Genomic DNA, 18,748 nt, shown 5'->3' with positions numbered 1-18,748 from the left:
CCAGGTTTATTTCCCTCTATCTAATCAGCTGTAGCGATGGATGGGACACGGTAGGACAGTCTAAAAGGGAACATATTTACTTATAGATCATCAAAATAGAAGCCAGGATAAATTAGGCTTTGTGCTTAGCAACTGTTTACAGAGCTTCGGTGGTACACAAGTTGGTACAGGACTAATCATCCTGGAAAATTAAAAAAAAAAAAAAAAAGCAAGACCTACCTTGGGGTCCATCCACACACACTAAATAAATAACAATCAAATAATAAATATGAAAAACAAAATACCAACAGCCAAAATGTCAACATTTCAGAAAACACCCCCTTCAAAGAGCGAGACACCAACAGAAGGGAGACTAGGAGCTGGAGCTGACTCGAAGCAAATACAAGTAGACAACTACACTGTTTCCAACGCGTTCACAGCCAACAGCATCATCCAAAAATCTGAAAGGGCACACAGGCCATCAGTGTCAGGGGCAGCTCATCCCTTAGCGACGTGGCCGGCTCTACACGAAGTCAGAAACGGAACCACATACCCTGGGCACGCTCTCAACAAAAGCTATTTTGGGGGGAGCCTGGGGGTGGCATCCAGGGTCTCATTCTTGCAAGCATGTGCGCTAAGAGCAAATTCCCCTCCCAAATTGACAAGTACTTCTGAAATTCAGTTCCCAGCCTGTCTGCTGGGCATTGTTTTCATAAGGAATTTATTCATTTTATTTATTATTGTGTGCTGGTGTGTGTGAGGTCAGAGGTCTAGGCTCTCTCCTTCCACCTTCACATGGGTCGCCCAGGAGCAAACTCTGGTGCCCAGGCTTGCACAATCACCAGCTTTCCGTGCTGAGCCATCTCACCAGCCCTGGGCAGTGTTCCTAAACAACTAGCCATGTGTCATCAGGGAAATGTAGTCGGCAGAGAGAAATAGAATCTCAATGAAACACCGAAAAGCCAATGAAAGATTAGAATTACTAATTTCTTAGTTAAATGTTGAACTATGTGTTATGTGCCTTGAGCTGTGTATTGGAACCATCTGAAGATTTTTAACTGCTGGAGGTTCTGGCCCTGGCCCAGACCAACAGCATCAGACTCTCTAGGGGGAAGGGAGACCCAGGCTACAACCCAGCTGAGTGTTCCCCAGATGGTCCCAACTGCAACCCGGTGAGGAACCAGCTACTCTCTGGTTTTCGAATAACTGAATTCTTCCTTAGAGAGAGACAAACCAACAATCCTGGGAGTACAACGCTCTGAGATGTTACCCAGCTGAAGCAAACATGTAACTTTAACAATGTGTCTTTTTCAGTCAAGGGCAGCTGATCTGGCTCGCCCTTGCCTTGGCTATTTCTGCAGCCAGGCTTCTTACATTCACATATTTTCCCTCCATGCTCTTATGGTGAACAGGAAAAACAAACTAACCGAGGGACAGGACTATCACCCTGACTCCTCCACGCTCTTTGGTTCTTCTTTCCAAAAGAATAAAAATAAATAAAGACTAACCTCTAACTTCTCTTAAATGTTTCAAAACAAAACAATTAAAATTCTTGGGTAAACAACCATGAAACTTAATGAGCTATTTCCTCTATTTTTTAAGTCACAGACTCGGGGTCTATCATGGAAATAGCTGTACAATTTTGATTCTGCCAAATCACTGTGGAATGGCCTCAGGGACTATGCCCTTGCGTGGTTCTGCCTACACCCCTTCAGCCATGTGATGTGAGTAGCAGCGCCTGAGTTGCTACCTGGCAACTAATTCTACAAGATCATGACAGTTTCCCAGGCTGACTGGAGGAGGCTACCCCACCCTGGTGGAGGACACACAAAGAACAATCATGAAAAGAACCGTTTTAATTGTCCTCATCTTTCTCCCAAAGAATACATTAGGGGTGGATAATAGGACTTCTAAGAAAAGCACAGCTCTCTCATGGAAGAGATTGGACCCTTCAAGAAGCCACGAAAAAGAGCCAGCACAGCCCGATCCACAAGGGTAGTAAGAGGAATTAAACCCTTAGTCTGCGTGATGAAAACATCAAACCATTCTACCTAGGCAAGGGCTGACCATCTGAGAGGAGAGCGAGTGACACACTCCATCACAGGTGCCCCGCAACACCAGGCCTGTTGGGTGGGAATGATTCCACTTGTTATAAATGTCCATAAAAGACAAATCTGTAGGGGTAGGAAGTCGATTAGTGATTGTGAGCGTGGCAGTGAAGGGATGCCCGTCAACCACCAGGAGACATCACTTTGGAGGTGACGAAATATTCTGAAACGGGACTACTATGAGGATCATAAACTTTACCTGAAGTCACCGAATCCTGTTCTTTAAATGGATGGATTCTATGACGTAAATTACAACTAAATAAAGCTAGTTTTAAAACAGGTATTGTAGCCAGGTGCAGAAGTAGCACTGCCATAGGGCTGAGGTAGGAGAATTGTGAATTTAAGGTCATCGTGATTACAGTAAAACCATATCTCAAAAGAAAAAAAAGGGGGGAGGGGGACTGCCAGAGTAAGTAAGGGCTGTCCAGGTCTGGAGTTCCTCAGCTGTCTTGCAGGTCGTCGTCTGTCACTAACCATTCCCCTTGAGTTCCATTCTTTCTCCATGTCCATCATGAAAAGTGACTATAGTAGAATTGGCGGTGGAAGATGGGGGAGAGAGAGAGAGAGAGAGAGAGAGAGAGAGAGAGAGAGAGAACCAAATAGACTGGACCGACAAACAAGGAGGAATCTTCCCTGATCTAGAAAAAAAGGAAGAAAAAAAGAAAATGTAAATAAAAATGTAAATATTGCCTGGAGGTTAGCGGGCACTCTACGACGTTCCCACCCCTTACAACAAACGACCGGTCAGGGAAAACAGTTTTCTCGCAGAAGTCTGGAGGCCGAACCCCTGAAGAATAACGGGTTGTGGGACAAGTTTCTCACCACAGTATTTCACCAAATGCCGGTTGGTTTTACTTTAAAGGTAGCACTGTTCCCACGGGCGCGAAGTTGGAAGTTTTCTAGGACCCGGTGTTCGGCTGCTCTACACCCCACAGCGACCATGCGGAGTCCGTCAATTCCCTCTGGGCAGTCACCCACCACCTCGTCGTCCAGTACCCTGCACGACCTGGGCGTCCCTAGGAGCGTCCCCAGGCGCGCTCAGATGCACCCCACCCCCAAATCCCGGGGCGCCACCGGCTACCTTCACACCTCCCCAGGGGACCCCCACACCGCAGGGAGAGGCGCCAGCGCGCCGGCCTCCCCGGGGGGAGGGGGGGTGTCGGTGGCGAGGGCGGAGCTGGCCGGCCACCGCCCTACCGGGGGACCCAGGACCGCTCCCAGCCCCCGCCCGTGGCCCCCCGCACCGCACAGTGCTCATGCGCGCCGCCGGCCTTTATAGCGGCCGCGGAGCCGCGCTTACCGCACTCGGGTGCAGCCGGGCGGATCCCACGCAGGTGCGGGACCCGGGGTGATGCACGGAGTCTGTCCCTGTCTATCTGTGTGTCCTGGCGTCCCCCACGCCGATATGAGGTGGCACAGTGTGCCCGGGACTGCTCTATCTGCAGCGGCCAGGCTCTCCCGCCTTCGCCCGCTCCCGAGGAGCCCAGGGGTCCTGGGGTCCCCGGCGAGCCTCGCTCACGACTCGCTCTCCCGCAGGTCTTCGCAGACACCCGCCATGCCCACGTCCTGGATCCCTGCTTTCAGCCTCGGTGGGTACGCGCCCTCGCCGCCGCGCCCGCGCGGGCGGAGGCTGCAGCCACCTAGCTGTCCTTTCTCCGCAGGTGCGTGGCTGCTGCTGCTACTGCTGCCCCGGCTCGCGCGCGCCGAGGGAGCCGGTGAGTTGGACGCGGGAGGAGGAGGGAGGGAGGACAGGGAGGGAGGGAAGGAGGCTGAGGATCTGCGGAGGGATGCCGGACTGGAGTGGCGGAGAGGCGTCCGTCCGCTCCCATCCCCTGTGCACCAGGGGTCCGACAGGTTCCCTTCCCGGGAGTACACCATCTAGCTCCGGGACTCCTAGTCCCGAGTTATTGGCTTGGGAAAACCGGTTGGTTCCAGCCCACAGATGGGGCGCCTCAGGTCCTGGTCCCACCTACTCCGATCACCTTGCTATGTGTTTGTCGTACTGTAACCCCTATGGAAGCACCGTCGGCAGTTCTTGTCGCTCTCTGGAAGCCTCAAAAGAGTTGGTTCCACGTGTAGAAAAGCCCGAGGAAGGGTGTGTGGCTCGGTGTCTTTTCTGTGATGTAAGGGGTAGTTTCATTTCTAAAAATCTGTCGTTTGCTTTTCTTGAAAGTGGAAATGGTAAGTACCGCACCTGGCTGCCCTGTTCACCTTTTGTCCAAGGGAGTCAGTGTTGGCGGCTCTAAGACAGACTAGGTTGGAGATTCTAGTGTCACTGCCGGCCACCACACCCAGGTCGCTGAAAATGAGAAAGATTGGGGTTATTTGATAGAGGTGCTGGACTCCTGTACGGAGTCAGGATATTAACTGAGCAGAGGAACTGGTTTTACACCTGGGAGAAGTCTTCCCCTTTCTTCCATGGCCCAGGTAGCAGCACCCACAGAGGACCTTGGCAGAGGCAAGTAACTCAACTTGCAAAACTATCCCGCATTGTGGGGTGAGGGAGATGTTGTATCCCCCACCCCCACCCCTAATACCTGTTTCCAAAGATCTTTGTCCCTGTGTTTGGAAAATCGTACTCAATAACCTTAATCTCGGTTTAATCTGCAGTGAATTGGCAGGCTACCATTTCGGAGTCTGTTATAATTTGACAAATTAACACCTTTCATAGTAACTTTGTTTGCTTTTGGGGGGTGATGTCACTGTAGCTCAGGCTAGCCTCAAACACAAGGCAAAAATCTTCCTGCTTCAGCTTCCTGAGTGCTGGGATGACTGAGTGAGCCACTCAGGGTTTTCTCAAGAAGCATTTGCTGCCTCCAGGGTCCCTTTGGTCAGATCTGGAGGAGATATAATCAGATGTTAAGTGTAGGACTGTCTGGTGTCTGTCCTTCGGGAGTTGTGGGGGTGCTCCTGGGCTAATTAACACTATAACTTTCATTTCCTCATTTGGAAACTGTGCAACTAAATAACGTTCTGTGGACCCAGGCACCAGTTAACTGGCTGGCTTGTGTGAACGTGAGATTTTAAGGCGGTGGTTGTATCAGGTAACAAAGCTAAACAGCCCCGTGGAAAGGGTCACTTCAAGACTTTTGCATGTGTCTGTGAAGACACCCCATGACCCAGAATTACTATCATGGTAAACGACTGTCAACAGTTTCATTGCAACTGAGATTTTTGTAGTTCTAAGGACAAGGTCAAAGACAAGCATTGCCTTCTCATTCAGATGTGCTTTGTTACATTTTTCAAATTGACTAAGAACTGGGAATATTGTCACATTAGACATCTGCAGCAACTGGGCCCTAGATTAAATTGAAAATCCCTTTTGCTTTGCTAACATCTAAAACAGCATTAACATTTAAGTCAGTGTTTTGGTGGAAGTAGAGAAACTAGGGGGTTAAAATAATCCCATCTCCCGAGTTTCCTGCAACACTCCTCCATGAAGCCTTCGGAGCACTTATGTAACAAATCCTTTCTCTCCAGTTCCCATTGCCATCACCTGCTTCACCAGAGGCCTGGATATCCGGAAAGAGAAAGCAGATGTTCTCTGCCCAGGAGGCTGTTCTCTCGAGGAATTTTCTGTGTTCGGGAACATAGTTTATGCTTCGGTGTCCAGCATATGTGGGGCTGCTGTCCATAGGTGAGCCGGAACATGTGGGAAGGGCCATACGGGTGGACAGTGGTACAAGCATAGTTAGTCTCTCCCTCGTTTAGCCGTTTGGTCCCATTTCCTACCTGCTTGCTTCTTTTCCATGTCCCTTTGGGCCACAGGAGGTGGATATATTCTTAAGGTTTTCCTGGGCATTCTTGCATCACCAAATGTACAAAGGAAGCTGTCTGACAATGAGCAATGAGCAGATGTATTAATTAATAAAAAGTGTGTGTGTGTGTGTGTGTGTGTGTGCTATAGTTGTTTGGCTTCCCATGGAGGACAGACGAGGGTGTTGGATCCCTAGGAGGTAGAGTTACATGTGGTTGTGAGCCACCTCATGGTGCTAGAAACTGATCTTGGGGCTTCTTAAACACTGAGCCGGTTCTCCAGCTCTGCATAAGTGCCTGATGGCTACATTCCCACGATTCTAAACAATTCCTCATTGTGTCGTATATTCGGGGTCTTTAGCTTCCATCTCAAATTTTAAAGTAGACCCAGCTTTGGTCTGCTTTCCACATGAGGAGACTGAACTCGGGTTATGAGATATCTTGTTGACTGTCACTACGGTGAGCCAATGCTACCCCATCCTAGAGTAAAAGAGTGGGTGTGATTTTTCTAATACAATCCAAGAGCACATGCAGTTAGTTAGCACCATTTTATTAATTCTGAATCTTGGAGAGATAAGAAACAGGATACCAGTGTGTCCTTAGCATCGCTTTAAAAAGTTTGACAGCACAAAGTCCTTCCTCCAGACACTTCTTTTCCTGTAAAAGTGAGTCTCGAGGTCAGCAGCAAGCATCCTTAGGCAACTTCTCCACTCAGCTATTTTCTTGACCAATCAGAGCAACGGGATAATGTCTCAGCTTAGCTCTAACATTGCAGGGGAGTGATTGACAGCTCCGGGGGACCTGTGCGTGTCTATAGCCTTCCTGGTCGAGAGAACTATTCTTCTGTGGACGCCAATGGCGTCCAGTCCCAGACGCTTTCCAGATGGCCTTCTTCCTTCGCGGTGACCAGTAGGTACAATTTCCTTGTTGTCAGCTGTGCATAAACACTTCCCCACACCCTCAAAGGGATTTTCGGCTTTCTTTAGATCAGCCTTTTTGATCGATGGAGAATCTTGTAGTTAAGAAGTCAACTATGGGACAGAGTCACCCAAGTTTGGGGGAGAAAAAAATCTCACCTCACTCAGTAGAAACCGAAATCGGAATTGTTTGCAGTCTAAATGCCTAGATAGTTAGCAGGTAACAAACTGTCAAACCTGGAAAGTCAGTTTTTGGTGATCTTTTCAAATACATCAAGAATCCAAAGCTAATGGTCAGTGTGATATCTACATTTGAGTCACCATTGCCCCCAACCATCATGTAGAACTTTAGATGCATAACACTCTGATGGCAGAGAAGGAAAGAGAAAAACAATAAACTTCTCATCTCAACAGAAGGAAAAAGCAGTTCCCAGGAAGCCACGGGACGGGCAGTGTCCACAGCCCATCCGCCTGCAGGTAGGAAACACAGACCCATCTTGTTGCCGGGCACATCATTTGGAGTTAGAAATGCCATTGGTAGAACCTTGCCTTCAGAACACTATTATCACAGAGGAGCAAAGCAGCTGCCTCGCGTTTACTGATGTTTTGGATGGAAGCATTCTACTTTAGAGTTCATGGTTCTTCTCTTCTTTATCATAAACCCAGCTCATCCAGTCTCAGGAGGAAGTCCGTTCCATCCCTCCCTGATTTGATGGACCACGTGTGGAAACTGGTCAAGGACTTCTTTCCAGCTCCTTGCTCCAATAGTCCACTTAGTTTCTGCACTGCCATGTGACTGAAAGAAACCAGTGTGTGGCCACTACAAAAAAGTTCAGGGATCTCTATTTCCAAAACAGTGGCCATTTCATTTTATTTTATTAGAGATTTGTTTTTATGTGTGTATGTGTGCATGACTGTATTTATGTGTATGGCGTGTGTGCAGGCAAAGGCGGATCTAGAAGAGGGTGGTGGACTATTCTGGAACCCAGGTTACAGGCCCTGTGACTTCAGCTGCTTGATGTGGAGCTAGGAGCCAAACCTGGGACTTCGCAAGAGCAGGCAAAGCTAGATTACCCGCTGCTCCATCTCTCCGGCCCCTACCATTTTAAAGTCGAAGAAATTAAGAACATGTGTCTCTGTATTACCAGTCTTGCTTCAGCTGTGGGTTTAGATATCAAAGCCTTGGATAGATACATACCAACTACATAGGCCTGCCACAGTTCCGTTCTGAGGTTGCTTTCCCAGAAGACCCTGAGATGAATTTAAAAGGCCTTTCTAAGAACAGGACTCCTCGCCACAGGCTCATCCTGGTGGAAGTTCCTGCTGTGCAAACGGCTTGTGCTCAAGTGCTTCTTTTGTTTCAGGTAAACGACTCAAGAAAACGCCAGAGAAGAAGACTGGCAATAAAGGTAAGAGCTAAGAAGGAGGGGTGGGGGTGGGGGGCATTTCCTCCAGCTGCACTTGAGACTCACGAAGCCCTCCTTTGGCTCTCTGCAGACTGTAAGGCAGACATTGCATTTCTGATCGATGGGAGCTTTAATATAGGCCAGCGCCGATTTAATTTGCAGAAGAATTTCGTTGGGAAAGTGGCGTTGATGCTGGGAATTGGGACTGAAGGACCACACGTGGGCCTCGTGCAAGCCAGGTACCAACCTTAATAAAATGGGTAATTATGGCTGTCTTGAATGATAGCTACTTACCAAGTTGTAATATTAATTTCAGTTAAATATAATTTAAGTTTGGACAAGCTGGAATCCCAAACTATAATTCAGAATTTACGAACGTCTCAGGAAGATTGGGTATCATGGTATATACCTTTAACCCCAGTACATAGGCAGCAGAGGCTTTGTGCCCATCTCTGTGAGTTCAATGCCAGCCTAGTCTACATAGCAAATAGACCAGTTAGAGCTGCATGGTGAGACCCAATCCTTAGGGAGAGAAAATATATCTGAAGCACTTGCATGCGCGTGCAGTGTTCACAATTCTCCACACCGCAAACACCACCACCAACAAAAGACCGTCTGGTTAGTCTGTGCGGGTCTGAGGGCACTACTGGCATAAAAGGATTTAGTGACCAGTACACTGTAGAAAGGCGGAAAGGGATTTCATGGCCTGGAAGCCGTACACGAACACTTTCTCTGCTTCACTCAGCTCTCCCCACTTTCCTTTTCTGGAGGAAGCGGTGGTGAGCTCTCAGTTCCCTTTCTTTACTCTGCCAGTTTATATGGGCGGCCGGGAAATGAACAGCAGCCTCCCCCAATGTTAATCCCTTCCCATGTCCCTTCCTTGGATATCCAAAGCATGACTGTCACCGCTCTAGTATGGTGACATCAGCCTGAGGGAGTGAGTCTCATCTAGGGCATCAGACAATATATATTCTGAGGGTTAAGCAGGGCACATGAGCAAAGTTCACTGAAGAGCAAGCTGTATACAGTCACAGGGGCAAAGATCACCTGAGTTAGGCTGTATGCCATCGTGAGGACCACGCATGCTTACAAGCATCCCGCTGGATAATAATGGGAAAGACGAAGGGTGGTCTAAGGCAAACCCACTCCTTCTACACCTGGTGGGGGGGGGGCACGAAAGCACGATCCAAGAACAACCAGAGGTCACGAGTTCTCAGAAGTCTCCCCGCGCAGCTTCGTTCAGGGACCGTGTTCCTACACGTGCCCTCTTCTACTTCATTCCGGTAAACATGATCGTGGTGGCTTTAGCGCCTACTAATGTTCCTTAGAGGAAGCTTGACAAGTAGAACAAAGAAGTCCTCCAGCTCCCGTCCTTGTAAAGCTGTGTTTCCTTTCTGCGCTGGAGAAGACGTTGGCTTTCCCCTGGTCTGCGTTTCAGGCTGTAAAAGTGTTGGACCCCGTTCGCTCACCCCTTAGTGTCTGAAGCATTCTCTCCTGTCGAATGTGTGTTGCATGCTGTCTTATAGGCTTCCTTTGCATATTTGAGACCGTCTCCCCCTACCGTCCGCTGCCACACAGCACCTCATGACAAGAAGCCTGTGTCAGCTTTGTTCCCAGCTTTGACTGTTTCATTCTGCTGAATTCCTGGGTGGGAAGTTCAGACACTTTCAAAGTCTCTGATAAAAATAGCTAAGTTAGCCGGGCGGTGGTGGCGCACGCCTTTAATCCCAGTACTCGGGAGGCAGAGGCAGGCGGATCTCTGTGAGTTCGAGGCCAGCCTGGTCTACAAGAGCTAGTTCCAGGACAGGCTCCAAAACCACAGAGAAACCCTGTCTTGAAAAAAAAAAAAAAACCAAAAAAAAAAAAAATAGCTAAGTTGCTTTCTAGAAGGTTGACTGAGGCAGCTAGTACTGTCAGCCGTGGATATGGACGGCCTGGCATCTCTACGAGCACTCACTAATATTCCAGCCATTACGTTTTCCCCCCTTTGGTTTTTCAAGACAGGGTTTCTCTGTGTAGCCCTGGCTGTCCTGGAACTCGCTCTGAAGACCAGACTGGCCTCGAATTCAAGGCCTCTGCCTCCCAAGTCCATTTGTTACTTTTTATAATAGGGTATGTTTTAAAGATATTTAAATTTTCTTTTTTTAAAAAAAAGGAAAGTATTTTTATTTTATGTGTATTGGTATTTTGCCATGGGTATCAGGTCCCCTGGAACTGGGATTACAGAGAGTTGTGAGCTGCCATGTGGGTGCTGGGAATTGAACCTGGGTCCTCTGGAAGAACAGTCAATGCTCTTAACCACTGAGCCATCTCTCTAGCCCAGCATTTAACCTTTCTATATAATATAGTCATTTTCCCCCTTGCCCTTAAAACACTGAGCCCTTTATTATGTTGATTTAAATGCAAAATCAATTTTATGAACATCTAGACAAGTTTCTTTGAGTCAAGTACTGATTTTTTTATTATTATTTTGGTGATCTAGATGTTTTTGGTTTTGTTTTTTTGTTTTTGTTTTTTTTTTTTTTGAACAGGGTTTCTCTGGAATTTGCTTTGTAGACCAGGCTGTCCTCAAACTCAGAGATCCGCCTGCCTCTGTTTCCCAAGTACTGGGATTAAAGGCGGAGCCACTGTGCCTGATTTAGGTCCTGATACATTTTCTAAGCGTGTTTACTGTATATTTCAACACTGCCTGAGGCAACTCTCCTATATGACTTTTTCTTACATTGATTTGTTTGGACTAATTTAACCCTATGCTTTTTCAAAACGAAAGCTGCATTAACCTATATCCTCACATTTTTCTGCTTTAGGAAGCACTAGAATAAAGAGCTCACTGTAGCACAGATTCTAATTGTTCTTAATAAAACCCAGAGTCAGATATTAGACGGTGAAAGCTGAGAGGTCAGAGAAACAGCACATCCAGCCACTAGACAGACCTTTTACCTCTACCGAATCCTCAGACCAAAGGGAAGATCATGTCCTCAGACTGCGCACTCTGACCCCTTCAGACCACACACCTCAGACTGCATCCTTAGACTGCTCTGAGCTGGTCTCCTCCCACCTTGTATTCTTCTCTCCGCCCAGCCATATCACTCCTGTCTCCGCCTTCCTAGTGATGGGATCCCACTTTGTGTGAGCTCTGTTTCTCTTTTAAACAGATTCAATCAAGTGTAGCCCAGGGTGACCTTGAACTCACAGAGATCCCTCTGGCTCTGTCTCCCAAGTCCTGGAATTAAAAGTGTATGCCACCACTGGCCTCTAGTGGCTTAGCTCTGCACTCTGATCTTCAGGCAAGCTTTGTTAAAATGCACACAAAATATCACTATATAATAAATATATAAATAGAACAGGGTGACCTTTGCATCATTAATGATGCAAAAATAGGATGACTGGCTTAGGTCAGAATCTGAATAATTGAGAGTGACTACAAACTTACCTAGGTAACCAAACCGTGCCATCGGATTGCATGATCCAGCAGGTGGGCGGGGAGAAAGTCTGTGCTCTTCCTGTCGCTCACAGAATCTTGAAGAGTCGGGGATAGTCACACGCATCTTCAGTCCCACAGCCCCGAAAGATGAAACAGGAGATCTTGTCTTAAAGCAAGCAAACAAACAATAAAGCCCGACGTTAAAATGGCTACTATGCTTAAAGCTTAAAAATTTGTACTTAATGAAATTCTGACTACAAAGGTTTTACTCAGTTTGTGTGTGTGTGTGTGTGTGTGTGTGTGCAGGCGGACATGCACATGCACGTGGATGTAGAAGGTAGAGGACACTCCAATGTTTTATTCTTCAGATGTCATCCACTTTTTATTGTTTTAGACAGGTCTCTGATAGGCCTGGAACTCGCCAAGTAGGGAGGCTGGTTGGTCAACATGTCCCAGGCATCCGCCTCCTCAGCATTGGGATCACAAATCTGAGTCACCACGCTCAGCTCTCCTTACATGAGTTCTGGAGATCGAACTCATGTCTTGGACTGAACCATCTCCTCAGTCTTTGATATGATCTTAATGAACAAAATATCGTTAAAAGTGAGCTGAAATTCCTTAAATAACCAGGATTGGCAAATGTCGTTGTCGTTTTTGTAAGAAAAGTTTTACATTGCAGTGTTTTACAATACATTTCCTTGTACGTTTCCCCCATCTTTAAAATGTCAGTCTTAGGGACTAGAAATAAGGCTCAGCAATCAAGAGCATTGGTTGCTCTTCCAAAGGACCGAGGTTCACCTACATGGACACTTACACATATCTGTTTCCAGTTCCAGGAGATCTAATGCCCTCTTATGGCTGCTGTGAGCATCAGGCACGCACACAGTGCATTGACATAACAAGCAGACAAAACACCCACATACAAATAATACTTTCAGATGTTTTTTTTTTTTTTTTTTTTTTTTTTTTTTTTTTTTTTTGCTAATAGACAGCTAAATGCTTCTGGGGCTGTGCACTGAAGCAGATGTATGCTCACACCCAACTGTTTCCTACATACCTGGTGCCCAACCCTGGAGAGTGCCACCAAGACCAGACCCACAGCCGCACCTGCTTTACCATGATGCAGACAGAAAGTCTGTAACGCCAGTTCCAACTTGAATTTGAAGTAGCCGAGTCTGAATTTAACATATTTTGTTAGGCAAATTCCGTGAGTTCTGAGCCTGTTTCTTTAAATAATTAGTATAATTCTGCCTCATGGAAATAGGAAATGAAATTGCAAATGCTTAGCTATTATTTAAAATATAATAAATTTGGAGTGTAACAACCATACTTGTTACATTTCTGAAACATTCCCAGTGAATGGAAGCAATGTACTAGTTGACCGTATACTTTGTGATTTAAAAAAGACTTAGGTCTGACTCTTTCTTGCATTTGTCTTATATGTGGTTTGTTTCTATTGTTTTGCCTACATTGATTTCTCTATACCATGTGTGTGCCTGGTACCCAGAGGGGTCATGTGGGTGAATCAGATGGTTGTGAGCTGCTATGTTGCTACTGGGAATTGAACATTGGTCCTCTACCAGTAATTTTTTAAAAGGCCATCTAACTATCTTCTTTCTTAAAAACTTTTTTTTTTCATTCTTATAGTGAACATCCCAAAATAGAATTTTACCTGAAAAACTTTACTTCAGCCAAAGATGTCTTGTTTGCCATAAAAGAAGTAGGTTTCCGAGGGGGTAATTCCAACACAGGTAAGTGTGCCACCTCCAGGCTCATCATAGGGATGATTGAGACCAAAACCACAAGTTACCACTTTTAGTGCCATTTGGAGACTCCCTCCTGCTAGGTGTTGTGTTAGCTAGATCTGCATCTCATCACCTGACGACTCTCTGTAGTGGAAAATATGCCTATGGGTTAGCTGGTAATTCTTTCTTTGCTTGTTATTTTTGTGTGTTTGTTTTGTTTTTTTGAGACAGGGTTTCTCTGTATAACAGCCTTGGCTATCCAAGAACTCAATTTGTAGACCAGGCTAGCCTCAGACTCAAGAGATCTACCTGCCTCTGCCTCCCAAGTGCTGGGATTAAAGGTGTGCGCCACCATCACCTGGTGCTAATAATTCTTAAATAAATAAATAAAATTTAAAAACCTATAGTATTGTGCTCTTTAGGAAAGTTACTGTTTGTAACCAAAGATGAACAGACTTTAACCACAAAGGAAGATGGAGCAGACTTTGGAAGGTTCCTTGTGCCCTAGCTGCCCTCATAGGCCAGTAAGGGGTGAGGGCACGACAGGAGGGGGCGTGTCATGCTTTACAGTTAAATGATGGAAGGGAATGTGAGACTTCTGGGCGGTGGAGAGGGAAGCAGTGGAGGTTGTGAAGACCAAAAATAGGCCTGAAGGATAATCAAGCTTTCCCATTTCATAGATCTTTTACTAACTGAATTCCGTAAGTTAAATTCTTAAATTGAATGGCATTGCTACCTAGAATCGAAATGTCATTTGAGCCATGACCAATGCTGTTCATTTGCTTCTATTCTTAGGAAAAGCCTTGAAGCACACTGCTCAAAAATTCTTTACAGCAGACGCAGGGGTGAGAAAAGGGATACCAAAAGTGGTGGTGGTGTTTATTGATGGCTGGCCTTCTGATGACATTGAGGAAGCAGGCATTGTGGCCAGAGAGTTTGGTGTCAACGTATTTATAGTTTCTGTGGCCAAGCCCATCCCTGAAGAACTAGGGATGGTTCAGGATGTTGCATTTGTTGACAAGGTAAGGTGTAATGGCCAGTTCTCGCTAATGAGTGGGAGTGACTCAGTTTGGGACCTCTTATACCTAGTACTGATAAGCCCTTAACTAGATTAATGAACATATATTTGATATGTTTGAGGAGGGCATGGAAGAACAGACCTGTAATCCCAGCTACTCTTGTAGACCAGGCTGGCCTTGAACTCAGAGATCTGCCTGCCTCCGCCTCCTAAGGGCTGGGATTAAAGGCATGTGCCACCACTGCCCAGCAATCCCAGCTACTCAATGAGGCTTAGTCAACAGGATTACAAGTCCTGGGCCAGCCTGTTTAACTAAGACCCCTATTTCAAAATGAGAAGTAGCAAGAAGGCTGGGGATACATATGTAAGTTCTAGGTTCATTTTCCAACACAACCGTTTGCAAAATACTAAACTTTTTATTTTGGGGATATCTTTTGTCTTTCCCCTTTAGGCTGTGTGTCGGAACAACGGCTTCTTCTCTTATCACATGCCCAACTGGTTTGGCACTACAAAATACGTGAAGCCTCTGGTGCAGAAGCTCTGCACTCACGAGCAGATGATGTGCAGCAAGACCTGTTACAACTCGGTGAATATCGCCTTCCTAATCGACGGTTCCAGCAGTGTAGGGGATAGCAATTTCCGTCTCATGCTGGAATTTGTTTCTAACATAGCCAAGACATTTGAAATCTCAGACATTGGAGCCAAGATAGCTGCTGTCCAGTTCACTTATGATCAGCGCACAGAATTCAGTTTCACTGACTATAACACCAAAGAGAATGTTCTAGCTGTCCTAGGAAACATACGCTATATGAGTGGTGGAACAGCTACTGGTGATGCCATTTCCTTTACTGTTAGAAATGTATTTGGTCCCATAAGGGACAGCCCCAACAAAAACTTCCTGGTGATTGTCACAGATGGGCAGTCCTACGATGATGTCCGAGGCCCCGCTGCAGCTGCTCATGACGCAGGTAAGATGGTTATCCTTTGTATTAGGGATACAAAAGGGGTCCTATGAATTCTACATCAATATAGGCTCAGACATTTTTGTGGAAAGGATCCTTGCAGTATGGACTAAATTCAATGAGCTTTAGAGTTTCCATGATTGAACTGCAATTCTTCCAGGCATCATTAAAATCCCTTTGGGAGTTTTTTTAATTGCCACATATTTTTGCTTTAAAGACTAGCAATTTAAGACTTATGTGCACCATGGTGCCTGTGAAGATCAGAAGAGGACATCTGATCCCTTGGAACTGGAGTTAGATGGTGGTGAACTATGTGGGTGCAATTTTTGTTTTGTTTTGTTTTCAAGACAGGGTTTCTCTGTGGTTTTGGAGCCTGTCCTGGAACTAGCTCTTGTAGACCAGGCTGGTCTCGAACTCACAGAGATCCGCCTGCCTCTGCCTCCTGAGTGCTGGGATTAAAGGCGTGCGCCACCACCGCCTGGCTCAAAACCTACAATTTTTGATAACTGGATTTGTCAATACTTCAAAGACTGAAGTAGAGGAAACAATTATCACTAGTACCTATTCCTAGGACAATGCAAACTTCCCCACTTATGTATCCTTTTGTGCCAGGCTTAATTTAATGTGCTTATTAAGAGCTCAAAAAGATGTCTGACAGTGACAGCAGCAGGGTCTTTCCTCACTGCCACCCACATGCAGGGTGTAGGATCTTTACAAACAGACCCGCTGGATGATGTCCTTCTGCTCCTAGTTTGTTCAGCACATTGTCTTTAATGAACTGATCATCATGGTATTTTCATTATTTATACCAAGTTGCTAATAGCAAAGCTTTTGGTTCTGACCAAATTATTTTCACCACAACCAAACTGTCTGTAGTCTACCTAGAAAACTTAGCATAGATCTCATTTAAATTAAGCAGTTTTCTGAGGTTCTATATTAATATATGAATATATAATTTTGTATGTAAGCTAGACCTATTTTTAACTCACTTAAAAATATTTCCATTGTAGGTATCACCATCTTCTCTGTTGGTGTGGCTTGGGCACCTCTGGATGACCTGAGAGATATGGCCTCTAAACCCAAGGAGTCACACGCTTTCTTTACCAGAGAGTTCACAGGATTAGAACCAATTGTCTCCGACGTCATTAGAGGCATTTGTAGAGATTTCTTAGAATCCCAGCAGTAACTGTGATACTCTGACAACTCAAAAGAATAATATGCAAACTGTATTCTCAATACCTAAGTAACTTTATAGCTTACCAGGATCAGTAAATATGTCAACAGCAGTTTAAAGCAAATGAATTTTGAAGCTCCAAATTTAGATTGGCCGAGGATAATCAGGGTCCTTATAAACTCAGGAAAGAAAGAGATGTCATGGGTTTAAATTGAAGATTGCAAACATGCATACTCCAAAGGGGCTATGTATGCTCGTTAGACACAGCACTGGCCCTTCCCTAATCACTCTGTACTGACTGTGCAAGGAGAGCAGAACAACTTTTAAACATAGATCAAGTGTAATTTTGACCCATGTGGATGCTTTCTTAAAACCAATCAACAGACAGCTGTTATTTTATGTACTAGTCTTCATACACATTATATGGAACATGTATCAAGCTTCTTTTGTAGTGTTTTCATAACTAATGGCTGAAAATACCACACTGAGTAAAGACAGGATTGCCTGGTATTTTTCTATTTATATTCTTAATTTTATGTGTATAGACAGGCATGTACTCCAAGAACTGAGAAAATGTTTTAAGCACGGAAAGTTTTTAAAAAATGTTTCAAGTATTGTACCAGGAAAAATACTTGGCATAATAGCTTGGATGTCAACAATAAAACTGGAAGTGACTAAGTGCCTATTTATTAACACTACTGTTTTTCTTCTATGATAAACAGGATTCTACTCCTGCTAATGACCAATCTGAATTAAGTTGTATAATATTTCATTCAATTACATGCTGAACACCTATTGTAGACTACCAGATTTAACCACTAGGGCATGTTTTTGAGTACCAGCTTTAAGAGAAACATAAACAATATCTTTTTTAAAACTTAACCATATTTGTGAAGATGATGTCAAGGAGAGTATCAAAAACCCAATCAGCATAGACTAGAGCCCACAGGGGCTCTCCCCACAGGAATCTACCATTCCATATTGGCTACTTTCTCTAAGCTCTACTTTCTCTAAGCTAGGTTCTGGCCTCTCCTGTCAACCTGTTTACTACCATCTGACCTAGGAAAGGCAGTGGTTGTAGACTTATGACTTCCTGGAGTGTACCCAAATTTCATAACCCAGGCAGAGAGTAAGGATTATATGTGAAAAGAGATTGTCCCCAAAACGACATAAAGGATTAATAAAAAGAGCATTCCTCCTCCCCTCAAAGGCTGCAAACAATTCATTGTGAACAAGGAGAATCTTACCATAAGAAATAGGTTCAATTTAACCTGACTTCCTAAATTCTCTCCCTCGAGCAAATGAAACCCCAGTTTCCATTCATTAGCTCTTTTACTAGTCTTAATTCAACAAAGACAAAACTTTGAAACATCTCAGATAGCCAAAGATGCTAACATTTAGATTGTCGAATGAGAGGAACTAAAATTTTAAGATGCTAAGCATTTCTGTAAGTGAACAAAGAATAACTAAGGATATACAATAAAGAATTACTTTTAAGACAAAGTAATTTGTTGGCCTCATCAAAATCTTCTGCCTCATCCTCTTCAATTCTAAGCTTATAGACACGTAGAGTTTACAAGCTTTAAAAATGAAGTTTTAAAAAGATGTATTATAATTCAGTTTCGGCAGGCATGTCAGGCTCATTCTGAAATGTTTTGCTGCACATCCCACGCCAACCTTACAGTCATGAGAGCCACTATACCTGCGCCTGGCACATCACTTTATAGCTTCCAAATGAGTTGAGATGTTGGGTAAAGCTTGAAACGAGGAAAGTAACTACAATCATGAGACAGAATGATTCAACAGCAAGTGGGGGGGACATACTAAAATACCATTAAAACTTACATATAAAGTCAAGTTACTTTCCATAAATCATAGAAACATATAAAACAAAAATAAGACTTTTTCAACCTTTTAATCTTTCTGTTTGCTATCACTAAAAAATAAAAAAACATACTATTTTTAAAATCCAGTTTTAATATACCATAAGACACAAATGTTTATGCCCTGCAGTAACAAGCAAATTACAATAGTTATGCAATGGGCTTCAGAAGGCTCCCAGAACAAAACTAGCCTTGAGGAAATTTATTATTTAAAAATAGGAGTATGGAGGAAGAATATCCCTTTAGTTCTTTTCATTTTTCAGCTCAGAAAACAGAAACCTATGGTATACACATGCGAGAGTGCAAGTGTATGCCCATGAATGCATGCAGAGGCCAGACCAGGCTTCCTCCTCCAGTGCTTTCCATCTTAATGCCT

The 18,748-nt window shown here is 44.8% G+C and overlaps 1 protein-coding gene across 4 annotated transcripts; it reads left to right on the top strand.

Moving 5' to 3' along the window:
* The first annotated feature begins 3,317 nt into the window (after positions 1-3,317).
* Positions 3,318-17,764, top strand: Coch (cochlin). Of its 4 annotated transcripts, XM_057783418.1 has the most exons (12): positions 3,319-3,421; positions 3,624-3,676; positions 3,749-3,802; positions 5,568-5,724; positions 6,619-6,752; positions 7,175-7,237; positions 8,125-8,169; positions 8,258-8,405; positions 13,238-13,341; positions 14,131-14,357; positions 14,805-15,321; positions 16,326-17,764. In XM_057783418.1, the coding sequence occupies exons 2-12, from the start codon at positions 3,643-3,645 to the stop codon at positions 16,499-16,501; spliced, it is 1,659 nt and encodes a 552-aa protein (XP_057639401.1). In that variant the 5' UTR covers positions 3,319-3,421; positions 3,624-3,642; the 3' UTR covers positions 16,502-17,764. The 4 variants fall into 4 exon arrangements, with proteins under 4 accessions (XP_057639400.1, XP_057639401.1, XP_057639399.1 ...); XM_057783417.1 differs by having other exon boundaries at positions 3,318-3,421; positions 3,624-3,802; XM_057783416.1 differs by having other exon boundaries at positions 3,408-3,676.
* Positions 17,765-18,748: the final 984 nt, after the last annotated feature.

Source organism: Chionomys nivalis, chromosome 10, assembly GCF_950005125.1.
Source record: "Chionomys nivalis chromosome 10, mChiNiv1.1, whole genome shotgun sequence".
NCBI classification, from domain to species: domain Eukaryota; kingdom Metazoa; phylum Chordata; class Mammalia; order Rodentia; family Cricetidae; genus Chionomys; species Chionomys nivalis.
This window is presented reverse-complemented; position numbering and strand designations above follow the sequence as displayed.

Coding starts and splice junctions, on each gene's coding strand:
- Coch (XM_057783415.1), top strand. CDS start 3,439: ATGCACGGAGTCTGTCCCTGTCTATCTGTGTGTCCTGGCGTCCCCCAC. Junction 3,803..5,567: donor CGCGCGCGCCGAGGGAGCCG/GTGAGTTGGACG, acceptor CTTTCTCTCCAG/TTCCCATTGCCATCACCTGC. Junction 7,238..8,124: donor CACAGCCCATCCGCCTGCAG/GTAGGAAACACA, acceptor CTTTTGTTTCAG/GTAAACGACTCAAGAAAACG.